The sequence below is a fragment of the Momordica charantia genome (assembly GCF_013281855.1).
Source record: "Momordica charantia cultivar OHB3-1 chromosome 11 unlocalized genomic scaffold, Mcharantia_2.0 BLBB01000011.1, whole genome shotgun sequence".
Classification (NCBI taxonomy): domain Eukaryota; kingdom Viridiplantae; phylum Streptophyta; class Magnoliopsida; order Cucurbitales; family Cucurbitaceae; genus Momordica; species Momordica charantia.
In genome coordinates, this window is record NW_028275159.1 from 8,611,498 (window position 1) to 8,633,291 (window position 21,794).

The window sequence follows — 21,794 nt, forward strand, 5'->3', positions numbered from 1 at the left end:
ATAAATTTTTTATTTTTATAATTTTTCTAGAAATATCAATAAACATCAAAATTTAATTGACCAACTCGGCAGCTTAGACCAGGACAATCGATAAATGCACATAACATGCACAAAAAAAAAAAGGCTCCAACGTTCAAGTTAGTCACAATTTAATAATCTATTACTCAGAGAGAATAGTTTCATATACCTCAAAAGTTGAATCAGAACTCTCTACTTAATTATAACCTTTATCATTGTTTGTGGGAGGTTACAAAACATCATAATTTCTATATTTCTGAAATCAAATGAATATTTGAATTCATTAAAGAAAAAGTTTGATTTAAAATTATTGGAGCCAAAAAAAGGAAAGAAATAAACAACCAATAAAGAATTCCCACGACAATTCCTCAATAGTCAACAAAACTGCGCATTGACCCACCGAATCAGCCCCTCTGAGATCACCAAAATTAGTTAGTGGTCCAATGAAAAGGCGCCACGTGAACGGATCCGACATTTTTGTTTATATTAAAATTAGAAAAATAAATAATACGAAGAAAAATTCGACCGGTCGATCGATCTCGTGGCATCCCACGTGGTGGCTTTTTATTGGGCGCTCAACCAGCTGTCTAATTGCGTATTATAATTTATAATTTTATATTAGTTCTTGCTTTACATGAAATTTTCTATTGTAAACCAACATGCCCATGTGGAAGTCCATGGTTTAAAGCATCATTAAAATTAATCACAGCGAATAATGTTATATTATACCATATCATTACTAATTATAAAAAGATTTTGGACATAATTTGCTTTATGATTCTTTGATTCTTTTTAAAATAAATTATTTAGGTTTTCTTTTTTCCTTTTTTTTTACAAGTTTTATTTTAAATAATGGAAAATTAGTGTAATAAAACTATAGTATTACTCATTACTCATACCCACCATTTTTATTTTATTTTTCTAGAATGTTAATAAACTTCAACATATGATGGATCATCCATCAGTTCTATTCAAATAAATATTATAAATTTAATCTGTGAACTTGTATTAATCTCAGAAATTGAATACTATTTTAATTATATCTCTAAGTTTTTCAAACAATGTTGTTTAAATCTAGTGAGATGAGTTGATTGGACGAATGAGTGATAATTTGACACAATATAACTGTAGTATAAGAAGACAGACTAGCGGAATAATAAAATAAAGACCAACCAGTAATAAAAATAAATTGAGGAGAAATTGCATTAATCACACTTATCAATTTTAGAAAATAAAATATTAATGTTAAAATTGATTTGATGCAAATTGAATCAACCACCCACCCAAAATTGATAGTTTGTTTGTTGGTGTATTTTGTTGATTTTTAGTCTATTTTGGTTTTAACGGTCTTTTTTTTCTTTTTTTTTTCCCTCACTAAAATTGATATGTTCGTTTGACATCGGTTTTGGTCAAAAAATTTGTTAGAAATCGAACCACTCACACCATAGTTAAAAAATAAATCCCTACTCGAAGTTATGTACTAATTAATATTGTAGTTATTACGTTTAGGATAATACTTTTAAAGTTACTATAATTTTCGAATTTGAGCTAAATTATAATAATTCTATAGTTGGAAGGTTTGATTATATCAAATTTTATAGTTTAGGAGTTGTTTGTGTAATTTCCAATAATGTATGGCTAATAGAGTTATAAAGGTTAGATTTAATGAAATAATTTTGCATGTTCAAAAATAATTAATCAAATTAAAAATTCATGTGTAAATCTACACAGAAATAGAAATTAAATGAGGGCGTATTAATTCGATTGGATATTATAATAATTTAGGAGACTTCAACAATAAACAATTATGAAAAGAAAAAAGAAACCAATTAAATAACACCACGTGTCGTTCATTCCTTGGCTGTGCTCCTTGTTCACTCGTCTCCCAGCTTTAGGCCACTCACCCTCTTTTTTGTATCCCAAACAAAATTAAAAAAAAAACCCCAAAGCCAGAAGGGTTCTTCTAATGTCACAGTTTCTTCATTCTTCTCTTCAATCAAGCTTCAAGAATTCCCACAGAACCAACCAAAAAAGAAAAAAAAAAAAAGTGAAGTAAAAGAAAATCCAAATTCCCTATCATCATCTTCGATCAAGCAATCCTCATCTACAAAAATCGAAGAATCGGAAGGCGGAGGAAGAACAGAATCGAGTCGCCATGGGAGACAACGGAGAGGCGTTGATGAACAGATACAAGCGGTCGGCGTCTCACGCTCATGACGAATTGCGAAGCTTCAGATCGTACCTCCGGTGGATGTGCGTGGATCAATCGGACATCTGGACGGCCGGATTGTCGTGGTCGATGTTCTTCCTGTTCGCGGTAATCGTTCCGGCGACGTCGCATTTCCTCCTGGCCTGCGCCTCCTGCGACAGCAATCACGCCAGGCCGTTCGATCGCGTTGTTCAATTGTCGCTCAGCTGTGTGGCCACGGTTTCCTTCCTCTGCCTTTCCAATTTCATCCGGAGGTACGGCCTCAGGCGGTTTTTGTTCTTTGATAAGCTCTGCGATGAAAGCGAAACTGTGAGGAGAGGATACACGATCAAGCTCAATGTAAGTTCTCGATTCATCGCTCTCGGATCTGGATTTTGATTGTTGAGTTTATTCGTTCGGTTTCTGGATTGTGGTTTCTGGAATTTGATTTTTAGAGGTTGAATTTCTGATGATTTTGGGGATTAATTATTGGCGTTTGGACAAATCTACTGGTTTAGTTTATTTTTCTGTCAATTCGAATGTTTGTCTAACTTCATTGGGAATTTTGTATTTGATTGCGGTATTTTCCCTTTTTCCCTTTTTCCTTTTTCAGATAAAAAAATTAAAAAGATTCAGATGCTATATCCTCAAAAAAAAAAAAAAAAAAAGAAAAAGAAAAAAAAATCGAGTACAAGGGTTTAGATGTTATTTTAGAGTTTAATTAATTTTTATTTTGCAAAATATACTTTTGAAAATAATAATTATTTACTAATTTCCTTTTGTATTATACAAAACAAATTTAAAAATCTTAACCAAATTATATATATTTTTTATGATCTGAACACAAGTTAAATGAAAATAATGATTTAGATATCATTATGTTCCCTATATTAGCTGTAAGTTTGTATCATGCTCCATCATTTGTAATGTAATATCATTGATAAAGAGAAAGAAACCATGTTTTCTAAAAGTTGTTTTCTTTTAACTTTTTTTCTTGGTAATTTCATAAAAGATATATATTTTCTCTTTAAAAGTCTTTTATTTTTATCATAATTCTAAAATTTCATAAAATATATTTTTTTAACAAGATATTTCTGAAAATTTAAACTCACGATTCTTTAATCAAAATAGATGGGTTAATCAACTTAACTACATCTAATATTTAGTTAGAAAAAACTATATGATCGTTAAATTATGAGTTTAGTGCAATTATTTGAGTTAAATTTAATTGAGCCATCCTCATATATTAAGTACCTGAGGTATATTTGATTTATGTGGCATATGAGGATCAAATTTCTAATTTAATTCAAAACCAAAAATAAAAATAAATAAAAACAAATAATTTTAAAAAAATTGGAAAATTTTTGTTTTGGACTGGCAGAGATCGCTGAGGGTGCTGTCAACGTTCGTGATCCCATGCTTCGCGGCGGAGAGCGCGTACAAAATATGGTGGTACGCGTCGGGCGCGTCGCAGATCCCATTCCTGGGGAATGTTATAGTGAGCGACGTAGTAGCGTGCGCGATGGAGCTGCTGTCGTGGCTGTACAGGACGACGGTGATCTTCCTGGTATGCATTCTGTTCCGTCTGATCTGCGACCTGCAGATCCTACGGCTGCAGGACTTCGCGAGCGTGTTCCAGGTGGACTCGGACGTGGGGTCGGTGCTGTCGGAGCACCTGAGGATCCGGCGGCATCTCCGGATCATCAGCCACAGGTACCGCGCCTTCATACTACTAACCCTGGTCCTCGTCACAGGCAGCCAATTCGCCTCCCTCCTCATCACCACCAAGTCCTCTTCCAACCTCAACATTTACATCGCCGGCGAACTTGCGGTAATATTACCCCGTCGATTACTTTGTTTATTATACGTATATCATTCACAAATTTTTTTATAATCATTCGAGGTTTTTTATTGATATATCTCATATATCAATGATATACTTTATTTTAGGTGTACCAATGATATAACTAATACGCTTAATATCAAGAATATCAGTCACACTAAATATATATAAATAATATATTTTACATTATCGATAAATATTTTTGAGTTGAATATTTTGGTTTAAATAAAATTGTAGTTTTTTTTTATTGACATAACAAGAATATCAGTGTCGTACATCATTTTATGTATATCACTAATATAACTACTATTAATTGATCTCTGCCTAATATCAAGAGTATCACTAATATACTTAATATTAGGTAGATCGAGAGTTTTTATCATTTTCATAAAACCGCCTATTTTAAGGGTGTTACTTTTTAATTTTTTCGGTTTGGGTTGAGCTTCCAATTTTTTCTATATTTGCAAATAAAAAAATAGTCGTTATATTTGCAATTAGTTGTTGAATTTTTGCTATGTTTGCAATGCAAACATAAATGTTAAATTTGTGTTTAATAGATTCTTAAACTTTTAATTTTGTGTTTAATATATCTCTAAACTTTTAAAAATATTAATAATCCCATGGACTTTCAATTTGTACATGATAGATCTCCAAACTATTCGATATTTAAAAAAAATTAACTAATTTTAAACCTGAAATTCCAGAGACCAAAATAAAGCTTTTGAAACTGAAACCAAAATAGAATATTTTTTAAAGTGTATAAAGATAGTAATGGGTTCTAAACCTTATATGGTTTGAATTATATTTATTACTATTATTATTATTTGAGGTCTAACAATATGTTAGGATTTATAAAAATTAAACTAAAACAACTTTTTTAAAACCCAAAATTTAAGATATAAAAGGTAAAAAGAAAAAAAATAGTTATTATTATTTTGTTGTTTATTTGGGTGCAGTTGTGTTCGATGACGCTTCTTACAAGTCTGATGATACTGCTACGAAGTGCTACAAAAATTACCCACAAAGCGCAATCAGTGACGTCGCTTGCTGCCAAGTGGCACGTGTGCGCGACGTTGGATTCCTTCGACGTTACAGACGGCGAGACACCCATGGCGGCGGGTGGAGGGCAAGTGGTGTTTCCGGTGACCCCCAGCCACGGCGGAGCAGCAGAAACGGACAGCGATGAAGGCTGCGACGAAGAAGATGATCTGGACAACACCAAGTTGATCCCGGCCTACGCTTACAGCACCATCTCCTTCCAAAAGAGACAGGCCTTAGGTAACCCTAAATTCCTAATCCTAATTACTTCTTTCTCAACTAAATTCTCATCTTTAGCTGCAATAGGTTTCGATTGGTCTTTGGAGCTTAAAAAATCATCATTTTTGATCTATGAGATATAAGTCTGGTCTTTTTTTTTTATTCTTAAATTTAAAAAATGACATATTTGGTCCATTAAAATTAGATTTGAGTTTGGTTCAGATTAACTAGGGATGGACGAGGCGGGACGGGCAGGGGACAGGGATGCCCTGTTTAGGTGACGGAAAAAGCTTTTCCCATCCCCTGTCCTACGATAAATTTAAACAGGAATTTTTCATCTCGTCTAGACAGGTCCTCGAGGAGAAAATGAACCTCCCTAATTCTAATTGATCATAAGGTGACTTTCAATAAATGTGAAATTGAGTCGACCATTAATTGCCCTATCGAAATGATTACGAGGCAAAAAGAGAATGAATAATAAGTAAATTTAACTGGAGAACAGGGACGAAAGTTAAAAATGTAGCAAATAGTTTTGAAAAATGATAGAGGGGTTGAGGTTTGAAATTGATGATGTCATGCAGTGACGTATTTCGAGAACAACAGAGCGGGGATAACGATATACGGGTTTACGCTGGACAGGAGTACGCTCCACACCATCTTTGGAATAGAGTTATCCTTGGTTCTTTGGTTGCTTGGTAAAACCATCGGTTTTTCTTAGACATTAATTACATCATATTAATATATTATATTTTCCCATTATTGTAATTATTCATTTCCATCCCTTGTATTGTAATTTGCATTGTATTCTATTATTGGTCCCCTCCTCGGTTTTTATTTTTTATTTTTTACTTTTACCCTTTTGTGTATTTTTTTTTGTTAAGTTTGCTCCATGTTTCTGTTAATATTATAAAATTTACTGTCTTTTTTTCTCTTTTTCTTTTCTTTCCGTTTTGCAGTTTCCATTTTTCCTCAGTGTGTTTGGATAATGTTTTCTTTTTAATTATTATTTGTTTTATTATTATTATTACTTGTTTTATTTATAAAGTGGGATAAAACAAGAGAGAAAATGAGGAGATATTTTCAAGAAGGAAAGAAGGAAACAAAGTTATAAGAGAGAGAAATGTTGAGGAGAAAAAAGTTATATAATTTAAAAAACAAGAAAAGTTTGAAAGAAGATATGTTAGAGTAGAGAAAGATAATTTATTTATGCAAAGTGAAAGTTAAGTCATCAAGAGATAAAAAAAAAAGTATAATATAAATTTATAGAGAGATATTTAAAAAACAAAAAGAGAAAGAAGTTAGAGAACGGGAAAATATTCTATATAGAGAAAAAAATATTAGAGAATAGTTAGAGATAAATGAAAAATCTTAAGAGAGAGAACCAAATAAAGTAGGAAGAAAAAGTGAGAATTTGAAGAAAAAAAACCTATTCTAAATAACTAGTTTTGAGGAAAAAAAAAATGATTGTTTTGTTTTTATTGAAAAAAAATATTAACACCTTCTATACATTCTATCTTTTCACGCGCATACAACACCTCTTTCCATTATAAGAAATAAGATTTTTACCCAGAAATCGTACAGAGCAACTTTGTCCGACGTAATATTTACATTGAAAAAAGTCCGTCGAGGAATGATACTCCTGACGGGTTTTCAAAAACCGTCGAGAAAAAGACATTTGTCTCGATGGTTCACAAACCGTTGGAAGAAATCTCTTAGCCCGACGGTTCGAAAAAATCGGGCCAAGGGAGTTTTGCCTGATTTTTTCGTTACCATCAGGAATAACCCTTTTTCTCGATGGTTTGAAAAGGAGGAAAAGAACCCTTGCGAAAGTACAAAATGTTCCTAACATATCTCTTTAATATATTTACTTAAATTAGGCAAATCTATTTTGTTTTTTTTTTAATAATTAAAAGGTAAATTTGTTTAGTTTGACGACTTAGTTTACAAATTAAGAATTATTTTAGATAACCCATCTTATAGCTAAAATCTTGTATATAGATGACATGAACATATATATATATTTTAGGATCACAAAATGATTTTTAAAACTATGTTTAAGTTGATAATTACATTAATACGGCTTAATTTTATGCTCATTTTCCTAAAAAGGTTTCCTTCCCTCCGGAAAACGTTGTCCCAACTCCCAATTATAAATATGGAAGTAATATTCTAACTATACAATTAAGTCAAACACTAAATTAAATATATATAGAAACCCTAATGCTGTAATAATTATAAGTAGAAAAATAGGTGCCAATTTTTGGCCTAAGAAAAAAGATACCATCTTATTTCTTTCAAATGTCTTTCTTAAGCCTAGACTTTTTGGGGGTCATATGCAAAATCTCGCAAAACTTCATTCTACATGGTTTGAACCCTCCTACAATTGTTAAAGTAAAAAAAAAAATGAAAATAGAGGGAAGTGTATTTATGAAATATTAAAGAAAAATACTTTATTACCGACATGAACATAATTTAATTGGTCAAAATATTACTTACTTTCCTATAAATTCAAATTTACCACGTAAAAAAATACCACAAAAGTCTTATTATGGTTATTAAAAGGCAATGGTAAGAAATCACAATATATACTCAAGAAAAATAAAACCAAACTTATATAATTAAGTTACAATCTAACATAAAATTTAAAAAATTGTTGTATATATTTGCATGACCTAATATAATACTTCATAATAAAAAAAAATCCAACGCAATCCTAGATATTACTTCAAAAAATATTTTCGCACAGACATGCCATATATACAACAAAATCTCAATTTATCTCAAAATTGATTATAAGCAAACAATTCCCATTCAAAATCCCAAAAACCCTAATTCCCCTCCTCCTCCTATATCTTCACAACAAACCCTTTTTTCTCTCCATCCATTTATTTTTCTGTTTGTTTCTCGGGAAAATATGCTTCCACCTCCCAAGAAAATTTGGAACCGTTTGGCCTCCAAAGTGATATCGAAGCTGAGCCGTTTTACGAGGCCCGAGGCCATAACCAGAACCACGCGCCGCCTTCTGGGCCGCCTCGGCACCGCCGACCCCGCCGGAGACCACCGCGGGCTCTGCCGCTGCAGCTGCCACCGGCTGCAGGTGTACCGGAGCTTTTTGAATAATGGGTTGCAAGTTGAGGGGGAAGAAGATCGAGGGGGTGAAAATGGGGAGTTTGTTGAAGATGATCTTGCTGTGGATGAAAGGGCTGAGGAGTTTATTGCTAAGTTCCATGAAAGTTTGAAGCTTGAAAGATTGCAACATTTTTGAAGGGACGGAGATTTGAATCTCTAATATTAAGGATGTTATGTAATGTCTTGACTCATTGTGCTTATGTCGGTCTTTTTTCCTTTTCGAGTTGTGTATTGAGGGATGGAGATTTGAATCACTGACATTTAGGGAGAGAGGTAAGTAATGTTTCGACTGGTTGTGCTTATATAAGTTTTTTTTTTCAATGCAGGATGGAGATTTGAATCTCTGGTATTTAGGGACGTCGTAAGTGATATTTTGACTCGTTGGGCTCATATCAATTTTTTTTTTCTTTTTTGAGTTTCACGAGGGATGGAGATTTGGATCTCCGACATTTAGAGAGGTAAGTAATGTCTTGATCGATTGTGGTCCTCGACTGTTTTTTCTTTTTCAATCTGGTGGGTCATGAGATCTGGTGTCTCTCTCTTAATATTTCTTAGAGAGTGTTTTTGGCCATTTTTCATTTCTCCTTTCTACAAAAAGCATATATTTGTATGCAAATGTAAGCCATATGATTAATAAAGTTTCTAAAGGGAAATTTTTGTGGTTTGTTAGTTTGCCAAGTTAGTGATATATATGCTATGCATTCTTTCTTTTTCATTTTAACAAATCCATTTCTTACCAAGAATTTTTTTTACGATACTTATTGAAGTCAAAATCTCTTCTGTAAGACGAAAAGTGTGTCGTTTTGGAATAACTTTTAATTCTTTGTGAAATGATATTTTTTTAGCTCATCAAAAGATATATGTAATTAGGCATGAAATTTTGCTTGAAATTTTGGTTTTAGAAATTAATAATTTGATGGATGAGTACACACATTTTACTAAAGTTTATCAAATCTTCAATAACATCAAATAAAACCAAAAATTACAGTAGGCATATATAAATGAGATACAATCTCTAATCTCAAAAGGGTATTCAGAGAAAGATGGATAGATAATTTTGGACAATATGTTTTGCCATAATGGAATTAGCTTTTTGTGTGGGATGAAAGGCATCCCAAAACACATACTTATTGGCATCAGAACATGTAAATGGGTTAATCTTGGAGCACAAGAAACCCATCTCAAACCTGCCTGTTCCACAACATGCCCTTGCTGAATTGCTAAACCCTGTTACCAACCAAAAAAAACAAAAAAAAAGAGTGAGACTCGATCGAGATTCAAATTTATAACTTTAAAAGAGGTAAAATTACTAAACTACTAAACTATGTTCAAGCATAACTCTAATTCCGAGATTAGTCCAACATAGATCAATAGTTAAAGACATCTTTTTTTGAAAAGGAAAAACTATTCTCAATGAATAGTTAAACGTCCGATCTGCTCTTCTTGATATGATGTTTTAAAAACCAACAAATTTAGAGGAAGAATCCGAGAGAGAATTGAAGCATAAACTCACCAAACTTACTAGGATGATCAATCATATCTGAAAGAATGTCAAAAGGATTGGAAAACACAATTTGAATCCCTCTCAATTCCTTCTCCATCTTCTCCACCAACTCCATCAACTTCCCATTGAAATCCCTCGCAACTCTGTTGTATTTCTCCACACATCCACCTCCAAACACCACTCTCGAGCTCCTCTCCAATGGCAGGCACCCCATCGGCGGCAGCCCCCCGATGGACATCTTTCGGGCGCCAAGCCCGTGCAGCTCCCTCACGAACATCCCCGCCGCCCCGGCCAGGAAATTCTCGTACTCTTCCACCGAAAACTGCACCGACCAGCGCGGGAGGAGGAAGTAGTTTTCGAGGAAGTCGTTGGTTCCTAAACTGATGAGATGCAACGATTGAGCTATGGTTTGGTTGCCTTTTGAAGGGCCGAGGTGGTCTCTCAGTTTGTTTTGGTATTCTTTGTAGTATTGTAGCTCCTTCCATAGAGGGATCACTGACTGCCAACAAGGTTTGAAATTTTTTTTTTGGGTCATTTTGGTAATTTTAGACAAAGATATCACGACCCGTATCTAATAATAAGGCGATAATCATTTCACTTTTTGTTTTATGTTTTTCAAAATTATGCTTGATCTTTCAATTTTTTTTTATATGTTTTTGGTATAAACACGTTTAATTTCAAAAAATAAAAACAAGTTTAAAAGGTTATATTTTTTTGTTTGAGTTTTCAAAATTTGACTTAGATTTTAAAATCGTTTTTAAAAAGTAGATAACAAACCTAAAGAAACACATCAAATCCAAGTAGTGCTTTTAAGTTTAATTCTTAAAAACAATAAAATAAAATAAAATAAAATGGCTATCAAAATCCAAGGAGTGCTTTTAAGTTTAATTCTTAAAAACAATAAAATAAAATAAAATAAAATGGCTATCAAAAGTACTTTGAACTTTTTCAATTTTATGTCTAAGATATCAGTGATTTGATGTCAACTTATTTAATACCAACGTAACATGACACAATTAAATTGTGTATTATTTAAGGATTATGTGCAATCCTGGATTTACCAACCTGTATCATCGACTAAAAGGTCGTTAGAACCTCCCACCCACATATTGTTCTAAAAAAGTTGTGTCGGCCTAATTTATGGTGTGATTCTAGCATTAAAAGGACTTATTAAAAAAATTTTAAAACAAAGACCATTGACAACAATAATCACACCCACGAAAGTTTAGAGATTTATTAAAAAAAATTTAAGGTATAAAGAACTCAATAGACACAGTTATGAGTGATTTTTTTAAGTATCAAAACTAAATAGGCACAATTGTACAAATTTTCGAATCGACAACATGAGCATAGCGAGTATTTTAGAACTTACAAAAATATCAGAAGTGGCATTATCATAGCCTGTTCCAGCAGAGGCAAAGCAAACTCCAGTAGCAAAATGAGTGATATTATAAGTAGGATCCAAATATGCTGGAATGGTCCTTTTGATCCCAAAAGCTTCTGAGATGAAGTCGGTAACGATTCTGCCATTAGAGAATCTTCCCGTGGGTCTCCGACCATCGAAATCTTGACCGTAGGGTGGAAAATTGCTCCTTAGAACTGTAGAAATGTGGTTGTTGTTTCCTGAATCTACTGAGGAATCTCCAAATACTATGATGGCTGAAACTTTTCTGCCATGAACAACTTCTTCATTGTTGTTGAGTATTTGTAGGAGAAAGAAAGGTAGAAGAAAAATGGAGGAAGAGGAGAAGGCTGTCTTTGGCATTGTTCTTGAAAAGTTTTTTTTAGGTGATTTTTTGAGAAGTTTTATGGATGGTTTGAAAGAGGGGGAGGGAGAGGATTGATATAGACGAAGGGTTCATGTCGGTGTTATAACTTTTGTCCATTTTAGTTCTTGGTGCCTTTCGAAACATCGATTTTGGTCCCTAAATTAATATGTTTCGGTCATTTGGTCATTAATTATATATACTTTTGAAAGACCTACTTTTGATCTATGTAATTATTTCAACTCAACTTAGGCAAGTTGACCTATATATTTTTAAAATGTTCATTTTAGTTCTTATAGTTTTAAAATGTATATGTTCGGTTTATAGTTTAAAAAATGTCAATTTTGACTGTTTTAGTCCACTTGTTGTTTCTTTTTGCTTTTTCTATTATTTAAAAAAGATTCACAATTTCAACGAAATAATGCACTTGATAAATCTTTAAAATTTTTTTATGATTCGTATAATACTTTTATTCTAATTTAGAAAATAGTAACAAAAAAAATTAAAGTAGACATCGGTCAAAGTACACGAACCAAAATAAACATTAAAAAAAAACATAGAAAACGAAGTAAGAAAGAAATTTAAAAATATAGAGATGAAAACGAACCTCTTCTCTAAAAATGTGAACTTTTTGAGAAAATATATAACCAAAATATATATAGAAATGAAAAGTAAAATAAGGTTTAACCTATGAAAGACAATGAAATTTGTTGAGACTTAGGAAAAGATGTTAAATTTACATCCACCTGCTGTATTTTTATATGTTCATAGGTTCAATATTTACAAAATATCAAAAATATTATAAAAAAAAAAGCTAAAATGCACGTCCCTTCATTTAAATACTTGTTATGAATTTTTAAATTTTATAATATTTTAATTAATACGTGGATGGAATTGCGATATTTATGTGATTTACCTGTTTTTCTTGAGCTTGCGAAATAATATGTGCTGTTTTAACAAACCTAATAAATAAAAATGCCCTTTTTTTTCTGTCTTTCGGCAACGTTGCTTCACGCGCGGAAAGTACGCGTTGGATTTATTATACGCTTTCACGTTTTTTACGGAATGTACTCAGCCCTACGCTAGCTGAGGCTTCTTTCTCACGCGCCCCGAGGCTACGTGTGACTCTATCCCTAATTTCAACCCATAACGGTTCGTTTATTCGTAAGCGTTTTATTTTCTCAAATTTTGGAGTCTACGATTGGTACAAAGTTTGAATTCTTATGAAGGTTCATTTGTGCATAATTTAGTAGATAAAATACTAATTATCTTTTTCGGTTAATATTGAATGTCTCTCGTTCTCCACTCTCGTATTTGTTGAAGTTAATGATACGTAAAAGAAAAGAAGAAGAGGAAGTAATGAAGTTTAGAAGTTTGTGCTCATGCAATTTGTGTTTAATTGGTGGGATGATGTTTGGGATCTATGAAAAGTTAGTACAACGCAATGAAAACAATCCAGTCTCTTATGATCACATTTGGAAGTGAGAAAAAATCGAGCAACAAGCGAAGAAAACCCTTTACTCGCTTAATAATAATAATTAAGTTCGCTTCATAACATCATTATATGAAGGACAAGCCAAAATTTGTTGAAAAAGTTTAGAACCCTATTTCGTCCCAACAACAAGAAAAATGTTAGTTGGTATCAAAACTGCAGTTTGTCCCGACAAACTTGTAGAGAACAATAATCACATTAGAAAAAGTGGTACCTTTCGAAAGAGTCAGTACATCAAAGACGTCTTTATTTGAGGATGTTGTGTGTTGTCTACCTTTACAATTGATTAAATATATTAATATATTATTTGGTCCCTATAGTATACAATATTTTTCAATTTTATTCTATATGTTTTTAAAGTTTAACTTGTGTCTATCCATTTAAAATTTTTCAATCAAAAGTGTCTACTCAATAACACACTTGAAATTTTGTAACATAAGTGTGATGTAACATTTTTAAAAATAATAGTATATTTTATATCATTTGAACATGCTTTGAATATTAGATTATGTATAACTGCCACATGTATTTCTATTTTAAAAATCCAACTTGTTTTAACATAATTAAAAAAATTCACCAAATAAGATATTATCGCACAACACACTTCAAAAATGTCATCACTAATTTACATTGAATTTGAAAATATATATGTTGTGTAAGGTCTTCGAGGATTGCACAATGACAAAGATTTTGAGTCTTGTAGTATCATCTAAGATCCACCGTGCATAAGTCACAAGACATCTTGGGAAATCCAGAAAAAAAAATGTTGCGTAAAATATTAATACTAATTAACAAAGATTAATATAATGACGTGTAAGTAGACAAACAAAATCATTTTTTTAATTCATTTAAGTTCCTTCAATTATTGTATGTACAGACACAAGATATATTTAACCAACCGAAAGGGACGGTGAAAATAATGGGGTTTTCCCATATCTTCCATCCTTTAGGGATTAATTAACAAAACCACACAACAAGAGAAACAAGAAAGCAAGAGATGAGATAATTATAAGTGCAAGAGGAAGGGGAATCACTTTCTCAAGCAAGGGAAAGTGATGCAACAATGTGAAAGAATTGGAGTTTCTCAAATAGGTCTTTGGCATGGCATGTGGCTCTATGTTCAACTCGAGTAAAGAGCTTCTTGCTAAGGCGATCCCCGATATGAGCATCGACAAGGGCGCTCGAAACACTCCGACATGTGTTGGCCATAGCTCGACCGACTTCAGTTGCATCATCGGGCTGGTTAACCACCAATGGGCTGCCTCCTTTGAAAACCTCAAGCATGTTTATGGAAAATGAACTATTTGCTTCGATCACTTCCTTAAAATCTTGTAAGCTTGGTGCATATAGTGGAATGTTGAAACTATCCCGTTTCTCACTAGTTATCCATCCCTACATTACCACAAAAATATAACCAAACAAGCTCTCATTATTATATATTTTAGAATTTAATGCTTTTCTTTTACCTTAATATTTTCAAATGTTTTGTTTTTCCTATAAACTCTCCATAAAAACTCTAATCTTAATTCTTACCCTTAAATTTTCATATGACATTCATTGAAAAATGGAGAAATTTTATAATATATATATACTTATATACCTCTTGGACAAGATCTTCCCAAGCATCCTCAAAGTGGGTCCCAAAGAGGATTCCGGCCCCACCTTGGTCGGTGGGGTCCACAGAGGTTCTTCCCAAGCAAGCAACAAACATGGCCCCACCCTTCTTCAGCTCCTCCGATCTTGACTGGAGGAATCCGGCCAGGTCCGCCTGAAACTGCCGTCTGTAGGCGGCGGCCGCCGCCTTATTTCCCCGGTGAATGAAAACCTTTCCTTTGTTGTACGCCACCGATCCGCCGTCCACCACACTTTCCGGCACCTGAGAGAGCCAATGCAAGGAGAAAACAGAGTGAAAAACATTGATGGATCTTGCCGGAAAAAGTCGGTGGTAGAACGACCCAGGTACGCCAGCGGCGAAGTAGGACCGGCGGTTCCCAGCAGCCGGATGGAGGAGCTGGAAAAGGGTGTTGAAGTCATTACTGGGGAGGTCGGAAAAGATGGCAGAAAACTCCGGCAGTCGATTACCCAAAGCCTTGTAGCGATTGGTTATGTGGTCGACGATGAAATCTACGGTGGTGATGGTGTTCCTCCCGGAGGAGCAGCCGAGGTCCGCCACTGTAAATGGCAGCTCCGGCGAGTTCAGATGGACGATGTCGAGGGTTTCTTTGAGAAGGTGAAGCATTGCTCTTGCATGACGGGCCTATAAAATTTTGCAAAAAAAGAAAAAAAAAACCTAATTTAATTAATTGGGTTGAAAATTTTTAAAAATAATTTGTTAAATAGTTTGAGCACTATCCATCTTTATAGAACATGAGATTATAGTTTTAATTTTGGTCCCTCTCGTTTTAAAGATTCAATATTTACCCACTCGAAAACTCACAAATTTTGAATTATCAACGAGCTGGTGTCACATAAATAGAAAACATATCGACATTATTATTATTATTTTAGTAAAAAACATATCATGTATTTAATTGTATAAGGGTGGTCAAGGACAACTATTTATGATATTTAACCATAAATACTAAGTTAAAATTTTTAAAACTATATTTTAGTTAATTCTTTTTAAACTACAAAGAGAAATTGAAATTAAGTCCAAATTATTTGAACCAAACTTATAATTCAACTTAAATATTTTATCTATAGACACTGAAATCTCGATCAAATAAGAATTAATCAAATGTGGCCAGAGATTAATAATGAGTCCGATAGATGACTTTTTGAAAAGGCAAAAGGAGGTATAATCAATTAAAAGTACTTTTTAAAATTTTTTAAAGATAACTAATAGTGTTTTTTTTCCTGAAATTTTAGAAACATTAACAAATGCTTATCATCCTTTGAATAATGAAATACATGAGTTAGAAATATTTGACAGAAAAGAGAATGTGTAATCTAATTTATTGTGTTGATTAACATTTTAAGTATAACAATTAATAATATACTTTCCATTTCATATATATATATTATAAGCTCAACAGGTCAATGCCTAATTTTATGAAGATATTATATATGACTTGCATTCTCAATAGTTATCAAGAAGAAATTAGCTAGATAAAGAATGTTAGAGGATCAAAGTCATAAATGTCGGACAACAAAAAAAAACGGAGTAATATCACTTTTCCTTTAAACGGTTTAATGAAAAAGAATCAAATGACGATCTAAAGACTCATTAAACTTTAGAAACAAGACCTTTACACTTTATAAGGAAGGAGACCAAAACTATATTATAACCCGAAAATTTCTCGAACCTGGCCTTGGGAGTTGTTGGCATAGCTCCCTTCTCCCTTGCCTCCTTTCATAGAAAACACATTCTCAATCTTGGTGTGTTGAGAAGAAACAAGATTGTCTTCCTTAGCAGCCATTGTTGAAGATTAGAGTTTGTGTTTGTGTAGTTTATATATTGGTCTGTGGGATGGAAAAGAGTGGCCTACAATACAAGAGTTGAAATAAGTTATAAAATGAAACCAAAAAAAGAAGAAAAAGTAAGTTGTAAAAATTAAATTGTGCTAATTTTGGTTTTGGGGAGTTTTGATATTGTATTTCTATATATGAGCCATTAATGAGAAACTACCCATAACTTAGTTTATCAAAAGAAGCTAAAATATGTCAACTTTTTGTTGCTTATTCCATTATTGGTTTTAAATATAAGATAACAATAAGTCTACTTTTAGTATAATAAATATGATTATATAAAACCTTTGACCTCAAAATAAGAAAGCGGTATATTTACTGTTGAACTAGTCATAATAACTGTATAGATTAATTAGTAATTGTTAAGTTTTGAACGTAGTTCTACTCATGTATTTGAATTGAAATAGTCTAAAAAAATAACTGATGTGATGAGCGAAGATTTGAGTATGTTGAAAAGGGTGAAACTTATTGTTGTGAATGAGATCAAAGTCTCAGTTGACTAAATAAGAGGAAGATCATGACCGATATATAAGTAAGTGACAACATCGTTGTTGTTATGAGATCTTTTGGGTGAAACTGTTTATTAGAGTTGTGAAAATTATGTCCAAAGCAGACCAATATCATATCATACCATTTTGAAATGGTGAGATGGTAGTCATGGTTTACATCATGTTGAGTTACTCCTCTCATTGTCAATTGGTTTTGAGAATGAACCCAATGAATATTGATATCGAGCATCCGGTCCAAAAATGAGATCCGGTCAAGATTGATGAGCCAAAAGAGCCACGATCTTGAGGGGGCATGTTAAGGATCCCACATTGATAAAATAAGGGACCTTAATTACATAGGTTTATAATAAACATGGACTACTCCTCTCATTGCCAATTGGTTTTGAGATAGAACTCCATGAATATCGATAAATCTGGCATGGGCTACAAGAGCTCCCCGTAGTTTACAGATAAATTGATAAGTTGCGTCGAGGTAGAAGCACAAAAGGGAGGAAGAAGTCTAGTGGTGAATAAACATATCAAATAAAAGCGATGATTAAGCCCTTCTCCAACCTGGGAAAAGCACCGAACTTAGCGGTCCTCCACGTCTTAGCAGCTCCATAACCTTGAGCGGACTGACGAGGCTCGAATCCATTGTCTCTATGGATCGAGAAGAAAGTGGGCTCGACAAACGTGACCAGGTTGCTCACGAGATAATTAAAAAAAAAAAAGACATCTTCCTTGGCACAAGCGAAAGCCCGAGCAATGCCGCGTGTTTGATTAAGAAGTAAAAGAGAGTTGAAGATATTAATTATGTTTAAATTGTAGCAATCAATAGTTTTAGTCTAATTTTAATTTGTAACTTTTCTTTTTATATTACAATCACAAAATAACTTGTTATATATTTGATATTTTTTTTAATCTCACATTTGAAAAGTTTAATCAAAGTATTTAAGATGGTAATGAAACTTTTAGAAGGAGAATAAATTGATCCAATTAGAGTTAAACCATGAAACATAATATATTAAACCTCTTGCAATTTTTACTTTGTAAAAATCTTTCAAAACCTACAAATTCAAATAAAATCCCAACTTTATTATTATTTTTCTTTGATGCCCCCATAAATTTTGCACCATACCTATCTTTGTAATCCACCCAAGTGAAAATATTTTTATAACAATTATTATTATTTTTTAGTACTTTTTAAAAATTCTTAAAACATAACAAAAAGGTAAGATTTGCAAACAAAATACAACATTTGTCCAAATGTAAATCCAATTTTATTGAAATTGAAAATTTAAGGTAAAATTCATTCACCTATTATGAAATTTTATTTATTTATTTATTTTTATTAATTTTATGAAAGTAGAGATAGCTTGGGTGGGAGAGCGTTATACTGAAAATTTGAAGTCACGTGCTCGATCTACGTTCACTGCATTAAGAATCATGTTTTATATTTAATATTGCAATGGTTGTAAAGTTATAAATTTGGTCTCTCTAATTTATGTTTAGTTTAAATTTACAAACTACCAGAAAAAGATTAAAAAACATAAAATATAGAGACTGAAATAATATTTAAACCTAGACAAAGTAGAGATGAAGTTTGTTGAGAGTTTTTAATTTGAGAAAGAAAAAAGCTTAGTATATAAAAATTAATATTATTTCCATTTCATGGTATTGGTATTATATTTCAGTCAACATTAGTTTAATCAATGTTTTCATATGTCGATGACTTATATCAAAGGCAAATTTGCATTTTCACAGTATTGCAAAACATCGATAAAAATATCAAAATATATAAAAAAAAATCACTAATATGAATAAAATATATTATTAATTTTTAACCTATATAAAATTCTGAAATACTTATTTGTCAATTTAAATACTTATTATATACATATATTTGTTTTATTTTTATAACATTAATTTTTAGAAGTAAGATGGACATGATGTCTATATCTATCTTTATCGACATTTTTTAAAATATTTGTGGCAAAACGAGCATAACTCAATAGTCAAGGTTTTAAAAGTTGATGTCGATGGAAATGTTGAGGTCTCAATTTCATGGAAATATGTCTATGTCGATGGATATTTCTGTAAAAGTTAGAAAAATTAAAAAATCTTAAAAAAATATTTAAATTAACAAATAAACATTTTTCCATTTCTAAATTAGTTAAAAATAATTAATATTAATATTATATATATATATGTATTTGTGACATTTTATTGATATTTTTCATATTTTGTCGATTTTCTTGTACTGCGATGGAAATGTCAATGTCGAACTCATGAAAATATGAATATGTCGATGAAAATATCGACGTATCGATGGATATTTAGAATCATGCCTACAACAACGTACACTATTTTCCCATCAAAACATGTCTGTGTTTAAAATTTTGTCAATCAAAACATGTCTACTTAATAATGCCCTTAAAATTGTGTAGCATAATGGTGACATAACATTTTCAAAAATAGTATTTTATATGGTTTGAACATGTTAATTTGAATATTAGATTAATATCCTATACCATGCATGTCTTTCTTATTTAAAAAATTGAACTTGTTATATCATAATTAAAAAAATATAATCCACCTGCTATTATCACATAACACACTTCAAATGTCATTACTACTTTCCATTGGATTTGAAAATATATGTTATCTAAGCTGTTAATATAAAAGATGTTACGGGTAAGTACAAAAATAAAAACCCTTTATTCATTTTAAGGTCCTTCTCCAAAGTTTTATACGTATATGTATAGACACAAAGATATTATTTAACCACAAAAAGGGGAGGTGAAAATAAGAGGGTTTCCCATATTTACCTTCCTTTAGGGATTAATTAACGAAAATCACACAACATAAGAGATAGAAGAGAAGGAAGAAAGCAAGAAAGGAGAAAATTATAAAGTTACAAGAAGAAAGGAAATCACTTTCTCAAGCAAAGGAGAGTGATGCAACAATGTGAAAGAATTGAGCGCTCAAGACACTTCGACATGTGTTGGTCATAGCTCGATCAACTTCAGTTGCATCATCAGGCTGGTTTACCACCAATAGGCTGCCTCCTTTGAAAACCTCAAGCATGTTTATGGAGAGTGAATTATTTCCTTCAATCACTTCTTTGAAATCTTGTAAGTTGGGTGAATATACTGGGAGGTTGAAACTATGCTCTTTTTTCACTCGTTATCAGCTCCTACGTTACCTTAAACATATATATATATATGAATACAGGCCCTTGTTATATATACTTCAAAAGATTTATCGCTTTCCTCTGAACTCTCCTAGAAGAAAATCTAATCTTGATTCTTACCCTAAAAACTTTCACATGCATTTAATTAAAAATGGTGAAATTTCATAATATATATAATTACATACCTCTCTTGGACAAGATCTTCCCAAGCATCCTGAAAGTGGGTCCCAAAGAGGATCCCCGGCCCAGCCTTCTTCAGCTCCTTCGATCTTGACTGGAGGAATCCGGCCAGGTCCGCCTGAAACTGCCTTTTGTAGGCGGCGGCCGCCGCCTTATTTCCCCGGTGAATGAAAACCTTTCCTTTGTTGTACGCCACCGATCCGCAGTCCACCACACTTTCCGGCACCTGAGGGAGCCAACAAGGAGAAAACAGAGTGAAAGACATTGATGGATCTCGCCGGAAAAAGTCGATGGTAGAATGACCCAGGTACGCCGACTGCGAAGTAGGGCCGGCGATTGCCAGTGGCTGAAGAGAGGAGCCAGAAAAGGGTGTTGAAGTCATTGCTAGAGAGGTCGGAGAAGACGGCGGAAAACTCTGGCGGTTGTTGACCCAAAGCTTTGTAGCGATTGGTTATGTGGTGGACGATGAAATCAACAGTGGTGATGGTGTTCCTCCCGGAGGAGCAGTCGAGGTCCGCCACTGTAAACAACAGTTCCGGCAGGTTCAGATGGACGATATCGAGGGTTTCTTTTAGAAGATGAAGCATTGCTCTTGCATGGCGAGCTTATATAATTTTGCAAATTGAAAAAAAAAAAAAAAAGACTAATTGAACTTCTTGCAATGAGTTGAAAATTTTTATAAATAATTTGTTAAATCATACATTGAGGATAGTTTCAAATCCATTTTTAGATTATGGGATCCTAGTTTTAATTTTGGTCACTCGAAAACTCGCGAATTTAAATCTCGACATACAATCAACTAAGACCATATCGTTCACATACAATCAACTAACATCATATCGTGTAAAGAACGCATATCATGTATTTAAATTAGGTAACATATTATAAGGTCAAGGATATATATTTAACAATAACTACCAAAGTAAAAATCTTAAAACCGAATATATGTATCAAATAAGTCAGACTATAAAATCTAAACTTATAATTTAATCTAATTTTTTTTATCCACCAAAACCAAAAACAAGTGAATTTGAGAGATGACTTTTTGAATAATGATGTTGCTACGTATTAGCCAATTAAAAGTACTTTTTAAAATTCTTTCCAAAATTTGATTAGATAATGAAGAGTGATTTTGAAAAGTTTTAGAAACACTACCAAATACTTAGAAGTATCACCCTTTGGAAAAGATGAAATATATGAGCTATGAATTAACAGGAAAAAAAAAAGCATGTGTGATCTAATTTATTGTCAATAATTAACATTTAAGT

At 32.5% G+C, this 21,794-nt stretch overlaps 3 protein-coding genes and 1 pseudogene across 3 annotated transcripts; 1 reads left to right on the top strand and 3 right to left on the bottom strand.

The window, feature by feature from the left end:
• Positions 1 to 1,906: 1,906 nt before the first annotated feature.
• LOC111010361 (extracellular ligand-gated ion channel protein (DUF3537)) lies at positions 1,907 to 6,238 on the top strand. The gene is made up of 4 exons (XM_088120249.1): positions 1,907 to 2,566; positions 3,588 to 4,037; positions 5,006 to 5,327; positions 5,888 to 6,238. The coding sequence occupies exons 1-4, from the start codon at positions 2,174 to 2,176 to the stop codon at positions 6,022 to 6,024; spliced, it is 1,302 nt and encodes a 433-aa protein (XP_087976375.1). The 5' UTR covers positions 1,907 to 2,173; the 3' UTR covers positions 6,025 to 6,238.
• A 3,109-nt stretch (positions 6,239 to 9,347) lies between these two features.
• Positions 9,348 to 11,849, bottom strand: LOC111010479 (GDSL esterase/lipase At4g26790-like). The gene is made up of 3 exons (XM_022283930.2): positions 11,312 to 11,849; positions 9,949 to 10,438; positions 9,348 to 9,662 (listed from the first exon to the last, which is right to left on the bottom strand). The coding sequence occupies exons 1-3, from the start codon at positions 11,702 to 11,704 to the stop codon at positions 9,469 to 9,471; spliced, it is 1,077 nt and encodes a 358-aa protein (XP_022139622.1). The 5' UTR covers positions 11,705 to 11,849; the 3' UTR covers positions 9,348 to 9,468.
• A 2,162-nt stretch (positions 11,850 to 14,011) lies between these two features.
• Positions 14,012 to 16,616, bottom strand: LOC111010498 (indole-3-acetate O-methyltransferase 1-like). Its single transcript, XM_022283954.2, has 3 exons — positions 16,503 to 16,616; positions 14,798 to 15,454; positions 14,012 to 14,589 (listed from the first exon to the last, which is right to left on the bottom strand). Exons 1-3 carry the CDS (start codon positions 16,614 to 16,616, stop codon positions 14,236 to 14,238), a joined length of 1,125 nt encoding a protein of 374 aa, XP_022139646.1. The 3' UTR covers positions 14,012 to 14,235.
• Positions 16,617 to 20,093: 3,477 nt separating this feature from the next.
• On the bottom strand, positions 20,094 to 21,122 carry LOC148208073 (indole-3-acetate O-methyltransferase 1 pseudogene; annotated as a pseudogene).
• Positions 21,123 to 21,794: the final 672 nt, after the last annotated feature.